General features: G+C 48.3%; 1 protein-coding gene across 3 annotated transcripts; it reads right to left on the bottom strand.

Annotated features, from left to right (window-relative positions):
* Positions 1 to 9,132: 9,132 nt before the first annotated feature.
* Positions 9,133 to 13,271, bottom strand: LOC147902854 (pentatricopeptide repeat-containing protein At3g53360, mitochondrial-like). 3 transcript variants are annotated; one of them, XM_087373855.1, is made up of 3 exons: positions 13,006 to 13,271; positions 12,801 to 12,877; positions 9,133 to 12,710 (listed from the first exon to the last, which is right to left on the bottom strand). In XM_087373855.1, exons 1-3 carry the CDS (start codon positions 13,214 to 13,216, stop codon positions 10,032 to 10,034), a joined length of 2,967 nt encoding a protein of 988 aa, XP_087229981.1. In that variant the 5' UTR covers positions 13,217 to 13,271; the 3' UTR covers positions 9,133 to 10,031. The 3 variants fall into 3 exon arrangements, with proteins under 3 accessions (XP_087229981.1, XP_087229984.1, XP_087229983.1); XM_087373858.1 differs by having other exon boundaries at positions 12,801 to 12,873; positions 13,006 to 13,089; XM_087373857.1 differs by lacking the exon at positions 12,801 to 12,877 and having other exon boundaries at positions 13,006 to 13,171.
* Positions 13,272 to 13,516: the final 245 nt, after the last annotated feature.

Here is a 13,516-nt window from a genome sequence, read left to right as displayed (position 1 = left end):
TCTGAAAACACCCTTGAAAGTATCCATGCCTTTATGGCACCCACACGGTCCACACCTCTACACAACACTCCTCGCAAACACCTTCGAACAACATCCCTAAACCTCCTCTCAGTTTCTGGATCAACAACCCCTCCACTCCTCCTGTCTCTAGCCAACCATGGCTCTAATACCATGAGAAGTGCAGTGGACCTAAACAAAAAAGGAGAGGAAAGGGGGGGGGGGGGGAGAGAGAGAGAGAGAGAGAGAGAGAGAGAGAGAGAGGACGAGATCAAACCACAGGTGAACTGAAGTGGAAAGGAGAGAGAGAGAGAGAGACCAAGAGAAATGCAAGTGATCTCAGAAAAAAACCCCAAACCATGGGGAAAACCTATGCTATATATAGGCCAAAACTACTCCAAACTGAGATGAGAAACCAGTGAGGGAGGAGGCCTTTATATAGGAAACTCCCCTGCCCCCCGCCATAAGATTGAAGTAAGGGGATCAGGCTTGTCAACTGCCACCAATATGAAGTCTGCCAAATCATATGACTGTAGCATGAACTCCATCATGACCTGCCAAAATGAAGTCTACCAAATCATGACTGTAGCACGAACTCCATCATGACCCGCTACACATCGTAATTGAGGCCATGTAATTGATATTTGCTCGGAAAAGTGAGCAACACTAGAATTTTTGCCTTGCTCTCTGCCATCTCAGCCAAAGTAGACATGTCGAAGTGAAGAGGAAATCGAACAGGAAGAGTGGATGGGAAAGAAGGTAGAGATGGGGGAGTGACAGAAGAAAGGACAAGAGAGAGATGAAGAAGATGATGAAGAGGTTTGAAACCTAAATACCTTCACACCTTCGATGTTCCGTCCCTCGAGAATGCCTCCTTTCGAATCTGAAAACACCCTTGAAAGTATCCATGCCTTTATGGCACCCACACGGTCCACACCTCTACACAACACTCCTCACAAACACCTCTGAACAACATCCCTAAACCTCCTCGGTTTGCTGGATCAAAAAACCCTCCACTCCTCCGGTCTCTATCCAACCATGGCTCTGATACCATGAGAAGTGCAGCGGATCTAAACAAAAATGGAGAGAAAAGGGGGGCGGGGGGGGGGGGGGGGCCGGAGAGAGAGAGAGAGAGAGAGACACACACACACAGATCAAACCACAGGTGAACTGAACTGGAAAGGAGAGAGAGAGAGAGAGAGAGAGAGAGAGAGAGACCAAGAGAAATGCAAGGGATCTCAGGAAAAAACCCCAAACCATGGGGAGAATCTGTGCTATATATAGGCCAAAACTACTCCAAACTGAGATGAGAAACAAATGAGGGAGGTGGCCTATATATAGGAAACTCCCCTCCCTACATACCCTAGGGCCAACCCCCCCTAGTACACATGTCTAGCCTATAACAAGGGCTGATCCCCTGCCCTAGACTGCTCTACTGAGGGCTCCACAAGGTGAACAACACTAGGGGCCGACTCCCTCATCCCTACATGTAGGGGCTGTCACACAGCCCTACAAGCGACTTGCCCCTTCCATGCATTGGCCCACTGGCTTGCCCAGCCTCCTGCCCTATGAGAGGGCTGTAGCACATCCTATAGGAGCCCACCATCAAGCCCCCCCTACCTGACTAGAAGGCCTAGGTGGCCAACCCACAGGTCGGCTCACCTCTAATCATAAAGGGCCTAATAGGGGACACACAGGCCACGCAAGCTAGCACAAGGGTGACGCCACGCAGGCTAGCATATAACGCCTCCAAATGGGCTGCCACGGGACACCAAGAGTCCACAACAGTGCCACGACCCACGTGGGAGCTTTCGCCGACCTGAGCCACCATGGGATGCCCTCAAGTGTACCCTCACGGGGTGGGGGGGTGGGAGGGGCATACCCACAACAAAGGCCCTCACTCAACCGACCCTGACCTCTCACGGAGCGGGCACACCCAGAAGCAAGGCCCTCAATCTCTACCTAACCTACCCATGTGACATCAAGAGATGCTGACCTCCAAGAAAGACATGCTCCAATACCTATCCAAGGCAACCTTCCTAGGAAACATGCCTCGAGACAAATGAAGTTAGCTAGCTTTGAAATCTTGGTAGTATAGCCTAATAGAGGGGTAGCTATACAAAAGATGTGTAAATGGAGTCCTCTGCCCCATGAACGATATGTGTTCTTGGTCAAAGGCACGCAAAGAATACACCAGTGGCCACTTTAAGAAAAATTCTTCCAATTAAATTGTGGGGCACAATCGTCAAGCATGCCCACAAGTATTCAATGCGATGTTTGCAGAGGACAGGTATCATGCCTCGAAACCTTATGCCTCTACATCCAAGCTCAACGTGGGAATCTTTTCAAAGATGGAGCTTGGACTTTATTAAGGAATCAGCACAACATACACAAACAAGTACATCATTGTAGCCAACAACTACGTGGGGAGAGACAAGGCCTAAGGGACAACCTAGCTTGAGGCACCGACAAATTCATATACAAAAATGTTATCTATCAATACGGGTGCCTAATCAAGTTCATCAACTAGGGAACACACTTCATGAAAAAAGTTTTAAGCATCCTCGTGAAGGACCTCATGACCAATTCAGCAAGTAGCAACAACATACTAGCTGAGATGCAATGGCCGCATAAACTGAGTGTTAACGCCAATATTGGGCCGTCAAGCTACATGGATCTGTTAGAAAACAGAAGGAAAGAATCACTCTAACCTCCAGCCAAGATCTCTCCCGCTCTAGCAACACTCAACTCAGATAACTGATCACAGATACAATACTCACTCAGAGAAAACTTAGACAGAGAGAGAATATATTCATCCACCGGATGGTGGGCAGAAAACTGGCTCCAGGGGAGCAATACAAAACTCAGCCAAGTGCTGAGACAAACTGAAGGAATTCTCTCTGTCAGAAGATGCCAAATCTGAGTGCACAGCACAGCCTAAAACAGAGGCTTTCTGTCCTGCACTGGATGCCAAAATGAAGGGAAGTGTGGGCCTTTTATAGGCACTGCCCAGGCCTGCTGGTATGGCCGACCAGCAGGGTTGGTCCCCAGACTGGTGACCGACCAGATCAGTCTGGAAAACCGACCAGGGTTGGTCGGTGGCCCTGGTTGGGCCGACTGGCCCTGCCACAGGCCCCTATAAAAGGGTGCCCTGTGCAGCCAGTCCATTGCATCTAGGAAGGCATGGAGCCCCCCCCAAATCTCTGCTGTTTGCTGAGTCTCTCTTTCCCATCCCTCCTTACTCTCACTGCCCCTTGTCCCCACAAAACGGGGGCTCACAGGTGGGAACAGTGAGTCTCTAACACCCCCCCTCAATGTCACAACTGTGGGCCAATCCCCATGCGTTTGATGAGGTGCTCCATCTGTTCTCGAGGGAGTGCCTTCGTGAAAAGGTCGGACAAATTGTCGGCAGTCGGGCAGTAGATAAGCTCGATCACATCGTCGATGATGAGCTCTCGAACAAAATGGTAATGAACTTCGATGTGTTTGGTCCGCGCATGGTACACTGGATTCTTGGCAATAGCTATGCAACTCTAATTGTCGCACATCAGCACTGTCGCATTCTCCTGACACACATCCATGTCCTCCAGAATCCACCTCAACCACAATGTCTCACAAGCGGCTGTACACGCGGCTCTGTACTCTGCCTCTGTAGATGAAAGGGACACTGTGGGTTGCTTCTTACTTAGCCAAGAGATGGCTCCAGATAAAGTAAGAAACAATATCCTGTCGTCGACCTTCTGGTGTCCACATCACCAGCCCAATCACTGTCACAGAACCCGCCTAGTTCAATGCCTTTGGTGTAGCTGATTCCAAAGGTGCAAGTACCCTTCAGATACCTCAGCACTCGTAAACCTGCATTCCAATGATTCTTCCTGGGAGAAGCAGAGAACTGACATAATAGCCCAACTGCATAACAAATATCAAGGCGCGTATTGGTAAGGTAAAGCAAACTTCCTACCAATCGTCGATACAAAAGAGTATCAACCAGCTGAGATGTGTCGTAGACACTTAGCTCCATGGGAGTTAATGCTGTTCTGCAATCCTCCATCTGAAATCTCTTCAGAATTTCTCTGCAATATTTCTCCTGTGAAATGAAGATCCTGTCTTTAGCCTGCTTTACTTCAATCCCAAGGAAGTAATGTAATAACCCAAGGTCAGTCATCTCAAACTCAGACATGAGTAGCTCCTTGACCTGTGAAATCTTCTTGACATGATCACCTGTCAAGATAAGATCATCAACATAGAGGATGAGTACCAATCGCAATCCCTTCTCAATGAACAAGTAAAGGTTTGCCTCAGAAGGACTCCGACTGAGCCCAATCTTCTGAAAGAATATATCAATCCTTTGGTACCAAGCTCTGGGGGCCTGTTTCAGCCCGTATAACGCCTTCTTCAAGCTGCAGACCTTTAATGGGGACACTGGATCTTGAAAGCCCGGTGGCTGCTCCACATATACCTCCTCCTCCAGGGTTCCATTAAGGAATGCAGACTTCACATCCATTTGAAAAATAGGCCACTGGAATTGGGCAGCAAGGGCAATCACTGTACGGATAGTAAGCATGCGGGCTGTGGGAGCAAAAGTTTCATCAAAATCCATGCCTTCAGTTTGAGCAAAACCTTTCACTACCAACCTTGCTTTATACTTATCCAAGCTGCCGTCAGATTTGTATTTAAGTTTGTATACCCACTTAGTGCCGATGACTTTCCGTTGAAGGGGCCTGGCCACTAAGTCCCATGTATGGTTCTTCAGAATAGCATCCATCTCTGCCTGCATGGCAGCCTGCCATTCGGGATTGTCTTTCGCCTCCGCGAAGGTTCTTGGCTCAACAATCTGAGCCACCAAAGCAACATTCACGGATGGGGTCTTTTGAAGACGTTGAGACCGACGCAATCCGGAACTGCTACTCTCAGGTAATGAGGTGACACGAGACTCTTCCAATCTCCGGAGGTACCATTGGGGCAACTTTTTCTGCTTCTCTGTGAGAGGAGGAACGGGAACTTCTGCTGGAACATCCTGCTCTTCCTCAGTATCGGGTGGAATATCAGCTTTTGATTGGGTAACCTCTTGAATGGTCAATCTGGGATGGGGTGGGATCGGGGGTTGAACAATCTCCTCCTCCTCAATCTGAGGCTCCTCCTGGGGTTCAGGTTCTTTTTCCGCGAAGACAACATCACGACTGATGAGTATTTGCTTCTTTACTGGATCGAAGAGGCGGTAGGCCTTGGATTCTTCACTATACCCAACAAAGATACATTGTTTGCTTCGGGAATCAAGCTTGGTCCTATCTTCCTTGGGCATATGCACCCACGCGTTAGAACCAAAAATGCGGAGATGAGAAATAGAGGGCTTCTTACCATAAAATGCCTCATATGGAGTCTTGTCCTTGACGGCCTTCGTCTTGGTCCGATTGAGAATGTGTACCGCTGTATTGATAGCTTCACTCCAATAGGCTTTAGAAAGATTTCTCCCTCGGAGCATAGCAAGCCCTGTCTCGGTGGTGGTTCTATGCTTTCTCTCGACTACCCCGTTTTGCTGAGAAGTATGTGCCGTGGTGAGTTGTCGCTTGATCCCATGCTTGCGACAAAATGTATTAAACTCACTTGAGGTGAATTCTCCCCCCCTCTCTGTGCGAAATGTCTTGACATCTTCCCTTGTCTCCTTTTCAACTCTAGCCTTCCAGTCTTTGAATTTCTCAAAAGCCTGAGACTTTTTAGCCAAACAATATACCCAAGTCATTCTACTGAAATCATCCACAAAGAGAAGTGAATACCTGGATCCTGCCCATGATGCAGTGTACATTGGACCACAAATGTCGGCGTGAACCAACTCAAGTGGTTTGCTGGCCCGAAACGAAGCTTCTTGTGGGAACTTATCCCTGTGCTGCTTGCCTTCAAGACAAGCCCTACAGACATCATCCTTGCTTGTAATTGGTGGAAGTCCATCCACCATCTTCGACTTTGACATTTCAGCCAAGATTCCATAGCTGACGTGACCGAAGCGCTCATGCCAAAGTTTGGACTTTCCGTGATCATCATGAACCAACATTGCACTGAGACGGTACAGTCCATTCTCTTCAACACCCTGTGCCACCACTTGCCCACTCCCTTTGGATGTCACGGTAACCTTGCCATCTTGAAAAAGAACTGCCATTTTGATTTGTCCATCTGACTTACAGATAGTAAATTCTTGCAAAGGTCGGGTACATAAAGTACTCCAGAGATATCCTTCTCCTCACCCGCCGTGGTAATGAAAGGAATGCTACCTATGCCCTTCACAGGATATGTCTAGCTATCCCCAACAGAAACTTTGGAATCCGGGTGTGTACTGTCCATGGTTTTAAACCACGTCCTTCTGTTGGACATGTGCTTAGAAGCACCGCTGTCAACATACCAACCCTCTTTACCTTCACTAACTGCATAAGCTGAACAATGTTCACTGAGTAAGAATAACTGTCCAGTTGTCACATTGGCAGAATCACTCTTGGGCTCTTCTTTGTTTTTGGCTTCTCTTTTCCGCTTTTGATCTGCCTTCTTCTTCCGGCATTCTTTGGCGGAGTGGCCAAGCTTTTCACAGTAAAAGCACTTCATTTTCTTCTTACGTTCAGCGTCCTGATTTCTTGGAATCTTTTGACTTGCCTTTGCCAAGCTTGTCTTTGGCAACCAATGCCTTTTCGTCGGTTCGCGTAAAGAGTTTCTCTCGGGCCTCCTCCTGAAGTAGGAGTGGACAAAGCTCCTCAAAGTTGATTGGCTTTGTCCGTTGACCCGCAGTGACCGTAGTCACAAAACTTTTGAAACTCCGTGGCAACTTGTGGAGTGTGAGTAATGCTAATTGACTCGAGTCCACCTTCTGACCAACCGCTGCGAGCTGGTCCTGCACAACTTTCACCTTCGTCAGATGATCATGAACACTATCACCCTCATTCATATCAAGGTTATAAAGCTGATGCTGCAGTGTGATGATACGAGCTGTATTATCGGTTTCATACAGCTCCTTCAGTATGGTCCACACCTCTGAAGACGTTTCTGCCAACTGGATATGAGGAATCACAGAATCTGATGTCGGGCCTATAAGCATTGCTAAGGCCTGAGCATCCCTCTCCTCCCATGCACAGAGTTCATCTGCATCTACTTCAGCTAGAACTTCACCTCTCTTGTCCACAATATCCTCCGGCTTTTCTTCGGTCCCATTGACAATCTTCCACAACCTCCGTGCCAACAGATGGCTTCGGATCTTGACTTTCCAGATTGGAAAGTTTGTACCATCAAGCTTTCCAGCTTCACCGAAATTAGGGATAAATGAAGAAGGAAGATGACTGGAGAAGGAGGAAGGACGAGCAATGGATGTAGAGGCTTCTGATCGCTGATCCATCTCGGTGAATAGCTAAAAAACTTGAATAACTGAAACAGAAATAAATGAACTGACCTTCTGTACTGAACTGAGCTGAAAACAGAGTTGCCTTACAGCCAAGGAACTCCTTCCTTCAGAGAGTGTTTTTGATGAGGAAGAGTCGAGAGCCTATGGCTCTCATACCATGTTAGAAAACAGAAGGAAAGAATCACTCTAACCTCCAGCCAAGATCTCTCCCGCTCTAGCAACACTCAACTCAGATAACTGATCACAGATACAATACTCACTCAGAGAAAACTTAGACAGAGAGAGAATATATTCATCCACCGGATGGTGGGCAGAAAACTGGCTCCAGGGGAGCAATACAAAACTCAGCCAAGTGCTGAGACAAACTAAAGGAATTCTCTCTGTCAGAAGATGCCAAATCTGAGTGCACAGCACAGCCTAAAACAGAGGCTTTCTGTCCTGCACTGGATGCCAAAATAAAGGGAAGTGTGGGCCTTTTATAGGCACTGCCCGGGCCTGCTGGTATGGCCGACCAGCAGGGTCGGTCCCCAGACTGGTGACCGACCAGATCAGTCTGGAAAACCGACCAGGGTCGGCCCTGGTCGGTGGCCCTGGTTGGGCCGACTGGCCCTGCCACAGGCCCCTATAAAAGGGTGCCCTGTGCAGCCAGTCCATTGCATCTAGGAAGGCATGGAGCCCCCCCCAAATCTCTGCTGTTTGCTGAGTCTCTCTTTTCCATCCCTCCTTACTCTCACTGCCCCTTGTCCCCACAAAACGGGGGCTCACAGGTGGGAACAGTGAGTCTCTAACAGGATCCTTGCGGGCCTATAGGACAACATACAAGGTGACCACCAATCTAACACATTCTACATGTCTTATGGCTTGGAAGCCATTGTGCAATTGAAATTCTTGCTTCGAGTAATCGACGAGCATCAACTCGAAGAACAATAGCTGCCCAAGCTAAATGAGCCCAATGTTTCAGCAACATGGGCACTACAAGTAATACAATGGAAAGGAAAGGCATGGCATGATCACCATATTGTTAAGACTTTGAAGAAATAATATGCTAATTCTCTCCATAATTCAAAAGTTGGCCCCTACAAACCCACATGAAGTTAGGGTGGAACAAATCCTTAGTTGAGGTGTTCAACAAACAGCTTTCTATTCAACTTCTTACCATGGCATCTTTTGACTCCCACCCTATTGCCAAGTTAGAAAATTACCCAACAGAGGGTAGACACAGCGGAAGACTTATAGTAATGCCTAGGAGCTCACACAGTGTGCATGTGGGGTGTGGAATCACAAACTTCTTTACTTATGTGCATTCAATAGATGTGCAGGCTCGTCAATAGACAATGAACCGGCCAGATAGAAAAACCACCAAAATATATATTTCCATCCAAAACTATGGACACAATACAAGAGAGATAGATCCAGAGTCCCACCAATGGTGTGGTCCTCTGATCTTACCACAAGGTCCTTCTCCTATCTGCTGGCTATCTCTAGACTCGAGCCCGTGCTCCACCTCGAGCGTAAGTAGACTTTCCGTCCAAAGATCTCAGCACCTAGTAGACAGCCTAGGCTTCAGCGCCAAGTGAGCTCAGTCTGCAGCAACTCTAGCCCTGCTTTGCCTCCTGTTTTCAAACATCGACAGGGTACATGCGTTGCTTGAAAGGAGCATTTTCAAAGGACAATAAGCTTAGTGGGCTCCTTTTATAGGCCCCAAGGGCCCCTTGAAGTAACCGACCAGCCAGCCCTAAATGGGCCGACTGGCTGGTCTGTTTGGACCGACCAGTCTGCCCCAAAACCAGCTCTTTAGGGGCTCCAAAACTAGGGCCCTTTGGCCCACACTTCTAGGGCTTTTGGCTCTCCAATCTAGGCAAGGGCCCAGCCTATTTAAGGCATGCCACTGCCCACTGTCAGCCTCATTTGCTGCTCCACCAGGCCTGCTGGTTCTGCCCTCTGCCAGGTTCTCTCGAGCCACGTGTGCAGCGCCGTACACTGCTGATGTCATCACGCCCTGCCAGGTCAGATCTAGGGCTTGCTGTCCCCGCCATCTGCACTGTAATTTGCGCCATCTGTTGCAGCCTTCTTCTCTTGTGAGGTGCTGCCCATGTGGCAGCCCCCTCTCTCTCTCTTCTCTGGGCATCTTCTGCCCGAGGTCTCCCTCCCCCACACTCTCCTCATTTGGGGGCTTACAGATGGGGAGGTGACCTTTCCAACATGCCATGCCCTTGATGAAGCATCCACACCAAGCTCCATTGTGCATCCTTTCCCCCTCACCCGAACAACTAGACCCATTCCAATGATGACGAGATGCTCAACAGCAATAGCTTGAACGGATTTGTAAAGCTACCATGGAACATGCACATTAACAAGATTGGTGGGAATGAGATAAGGACTTGGGCTACTTGGTTGGCTGCTGGTTGTTCGGCGTGGCGTACTTCTCAATGTTGGGGCAGGCTTGGTGTGCCATGGGTGCTGGTCTGTTGCTTGGAGAAGGGGGGTGGAGGTATGCAGCACACTCCTAAGTGAGGGACTGGGGGTGCTTGCAGCTAGTGAAGGGGAGCAACAAAAACTCCTCAATTAGGTTCTTGCTTGTCTCCCATCCACGATTAGGGAAGTGTCGATGTCATCACAACTTCTCACTATGTGCACCTAATCTATTTCTCTTGCATCAACGGAAATGTCTTGTGACACCAATGCAATCTGGGACATACCATTCCTCCCTTGTTTCCAGGGAAAAATCTTCTAGCTTTGCATTTATATATTTACATTGGGAATGTCTTGTATCCCCTATCAAAAACGAATGCACAATCCCCCTATTGTCAGCCCCCCAACTCTGTCCTGGGTCTTTCCATGCTTCTTTTTTCACTCTCATGGCCTCGACCTTCTTCTCTTCCTCCTGCATGTGGGCGTCTGCATAGATGTTGGACATCAAAATGTAAGATGCAGCATCCTTTTCATCCAATTGCACTGCACGTTCAAAGGCCAGTCTTCCAAGATCCACATTACCCCACTTTCGACAAGCACCCAACACGGTCTGCCAAACCACAATATCAGGATGGAAAGGCATCTTCTCCACCATCACTATGGCCTCATCTAATTGGCCCGCACGGCCAAAGAGATCAACCATGCCACTGTGGTGCTCCATAGTTGGAGTGATGCCATAGTCTCTGCTCATGGCCTCAAAATAATTCTGACACTTTTCCACTAGACCCATGTGACTGCATACAGTAAGGACAATACAGAACGTGACCCCATTTGGCTTTACCTCTTCTTCTCTCATCCTCTCAAACATATGGAAAACCATTTCAATTACTCCATGCTGGGCATATCCTGCGATCAGTGCATTCCATGAGACCTCATCTCGGACTGGCAGCTTGTCAAATGCTTCGCGTGCTTCTACAAGCGAACCACATTTGGCGTACATATCCACCAAGGTGTTGCCAACAGCAAGATCTCTTTCCAGTCCCTTTCTGGCTAAGTCAGCATGCATTTCTCGGCCCTTGTCTATTGCTCCTATGGTGCCACAAGCTTTCAAGCTGCAGACAAATGTGACAGCATTTGGACACAGACCCTCCAGTTGTATCTGTTCAAAACAAATTAGCGCTTCCTCACCAAGCCCATGGTCAGCATATCCTGCGATGAGTGCATTCCAGGATACCTCATCTCGAGCTAGCAGCTTGTCAAATGCTTCCTGTGCTTCCATAAGGGAGTGACACTTGGCATACATATCCACCAAGGTGCTGCAAACAGCAAGATCTCTTTCCAACCCCTTTCTAGCTATCTCAGCATGCATCTCTCGACCCTTGTCTATCACTGCTATGATGCCACAAGCTTTCAAGCTGCAAACAAATGTGACAGCATTCGGAGAGAGACCCTCCAGTTGCATCTGTTCAAAACAGGTGAGTGCTTTCTCACCAAGCCCATGCTCGGCATATCCTGCGATCAGGGCATTCCACAAGACCTCATCTCGAGCTGACAGCTTATCAAACGCTTCGCGTGCTTCCACAAGCGAGCCACATTTGGCATACATATCCACCAAGGTGCTGCCACCAGCAAGATCTCTTTCCAGCCCCTTTCTGGCTATCTCGGCATGCATTTCTCGGCCCTTGTCTATTGCTGCTATGGCACCACAAGCTTTCAAGCTGCAAACAAATGTGACAACGGTTGGAGAGAGACCCTCCAGTTGCATCTGTTTGACGCAGTTGAGCGCTTCCTCACAAAGACCATACTCGGCATATCCTGAGATCAGTGCATTCCACGAGACCTCGTCTCGAACTGGTACCTTGTGAAAGGCTTCCCGTGCTTCTGCAAGTGAGCCACATTTGGCATACATATCCACCAACGTGTTTCCAACAAAAAGCTCTGTTTCCAGCCCCTTCCTGGCTATCTCAGCATGTATTTCCCCGCCTTTGTCAATTGCTCCTAGGCTGCCACAAGCTTTCAAGCTGCAAACAAATGTGACAGCATCTGGAGAGAGGCCATCCAGTTGCATCTGTTCGAGACAGTTCAGCGCTTCCTCGGCAAGCCCATGTTGTGCATATCCTGTGATCAGTGCATTCCAGGAGACCTTGTCTCGAACTGGCAGCTTGTCAAATGCTTCCCGCGCTTCCACAAGCGAGCCACACTTAGCATACATATCCACCAACATGTTCCGAACAAAAAGATCACTTTCCAGCCCCTTTCTGGCTACCTTGGCATGTATTTGTCGACCTCTTTCTATATCTTTCCGCCTAGCACAAGCCTTCAACACCGTGACGAAGGTACGCCCGCTAGGGTGTACAAAACCCTCTTGCATTTTCTGGTAGAGGTCGAGGGCATGCTTTGAATCCCCAAATTCAATATAGCCCCAGATGAGAGAATTCCAAGAATACTCATTCCGATCAACCAACCTGTTAAAAACCTGCTGAGCATCCCACATGCATCCAGCTTGCACCAACATTGGGACTACATAGTTTCCAAGAGACCTATGATCTTCCAGACCATTTTGGCACAGATATGCATACAAGCGCTTGGTTTGCACTAGATTTTTCTTTATTCTGCACTTATGCACGATGCGTGTAAGGTTCCGAACGGAAGGCGGCTGAGGCATCCGTTCCATAGACGTGAGTGCATCCTCTAAGCCTAGCGTTTCCCAGCCACTATGCTCGTGCAGTTCTGCTTTAAATGCATTGACCTGTACTCCAGCTTTGTCACACTCCTCCACCAAGCCATAGTCTTGGGCCTGACCACTAGATGCTCTGGGTGTTTTGTCTAGCATGTCTTTAACCCAGCCTGGATTGTACCAAGCGTCTATCCATAGTGATTCCTTGGTAATCTTATGCTTGAAGTCTGGAGATCTTGGGTTATCCTGTTGTTAAGATTCACAAGAGACTCGTGAGACTAGCCAATCTAAAATTTACCGTGCAGATCATTCAGTTCAGATTCGTCGCACGCTTACTTTGCTCTCTCGGTGGTCCCACCACTGTGAGGGATCCGTGAAGTACTCCTTCCATAAGCCCTCAGTCCCTGACCTACCTGAGAAGCATGACCGCAAAGAAAAACAACTGCCCAGAGTGATTCAATCTTTACAACTACATTTACCGTGTGAAAACGAAGGAAAAAAAACTGCCCGTTGTAAGAACAGAGCAAAAGGAAGGCAGTACCAGAACGCAAAGATTCCACCACCGCTCCACTGTCATCGGGGGAAGCAATCGGAGAGTGAGGGTTGGGTTGCCGGCGCAGATGACTTGATTGTGAGTCTGTGCTACGAAAATACTCTGGGCGATGCAGCTCAGCGACGATAAAGCTTTGTGGTTTTGATGATGTTGGGTCGAAGGTATGAAAGGCTCCTCCTGTATGTATGTTCGTCGTCATGGAGAGAGTGAAAAAGGGTGTGGAGTGGAGCGAGGGGAAGCGCTCTAAAGGCTTGTACAGCATTATTATAGCAGTGTACAAAGGCTTAAAAAAGTACAAGGGGTAATGTATACAACAGTCAACCTTTATGGCGTTCCTACACATTTCCTGGATGACTCGTGTGTACATTTAGATAAGCAAGACCACGTGAAATGCCTTCAAGAAGTTTTGATAAAAACAATGAGAATACTAAATTTTCCTAAACCCCATGAATGTCAGTTCTTAGTCACTCATGGGTTCTCTTTGGGACAATCTCTATAG

This window comes from Dipteris shenzhenensis, chromosome 4, assembly GCF_047967505.1.
Source record: "Dipteris shenzhenensis isolate YYH24624 ecotype China chromosome 4, Dip_SZ_1.0, whole genome shotgun sequence".
Lineage (NCBI taxonomy): Eukaryota > Viridiplantae > Streptophyta > Polypodiopsida > Gleicheniales > Dipteridaceae > Dipteris > Dipteris shenzhenensis.
The sequence above is the reverse complement of the archived record's forward strand: the minus strand, read 5'-3'. Positions and strand labels throughout refer to the sequence as shown.

Excerpts from the sequence above, each read along its gene's own strand:
- LOC147902854 (XM_087373855.1), bottom strand. The coding sequence starts at position 13,216 with ATGACGACGAACATACATACAGGAGGAGCCTTTCATACCTTCGACCCA. Across the intron at positions 12,878-13,005 it reads GGTGGAATCTTTGCGTTCTG|GTAGGTCAGGGACTGAGGGC; the intron begins GTACTGCCTTCC and ends CATGCTTCTCAG. Across the intron at positions 12,711-12,800 it reads GGGACCACCGAGAGAGCAAA|GATAACCCAAGATCTCCAGA; the intron begins GTAAGCGTGCGA and ends TCTTAACAACAG.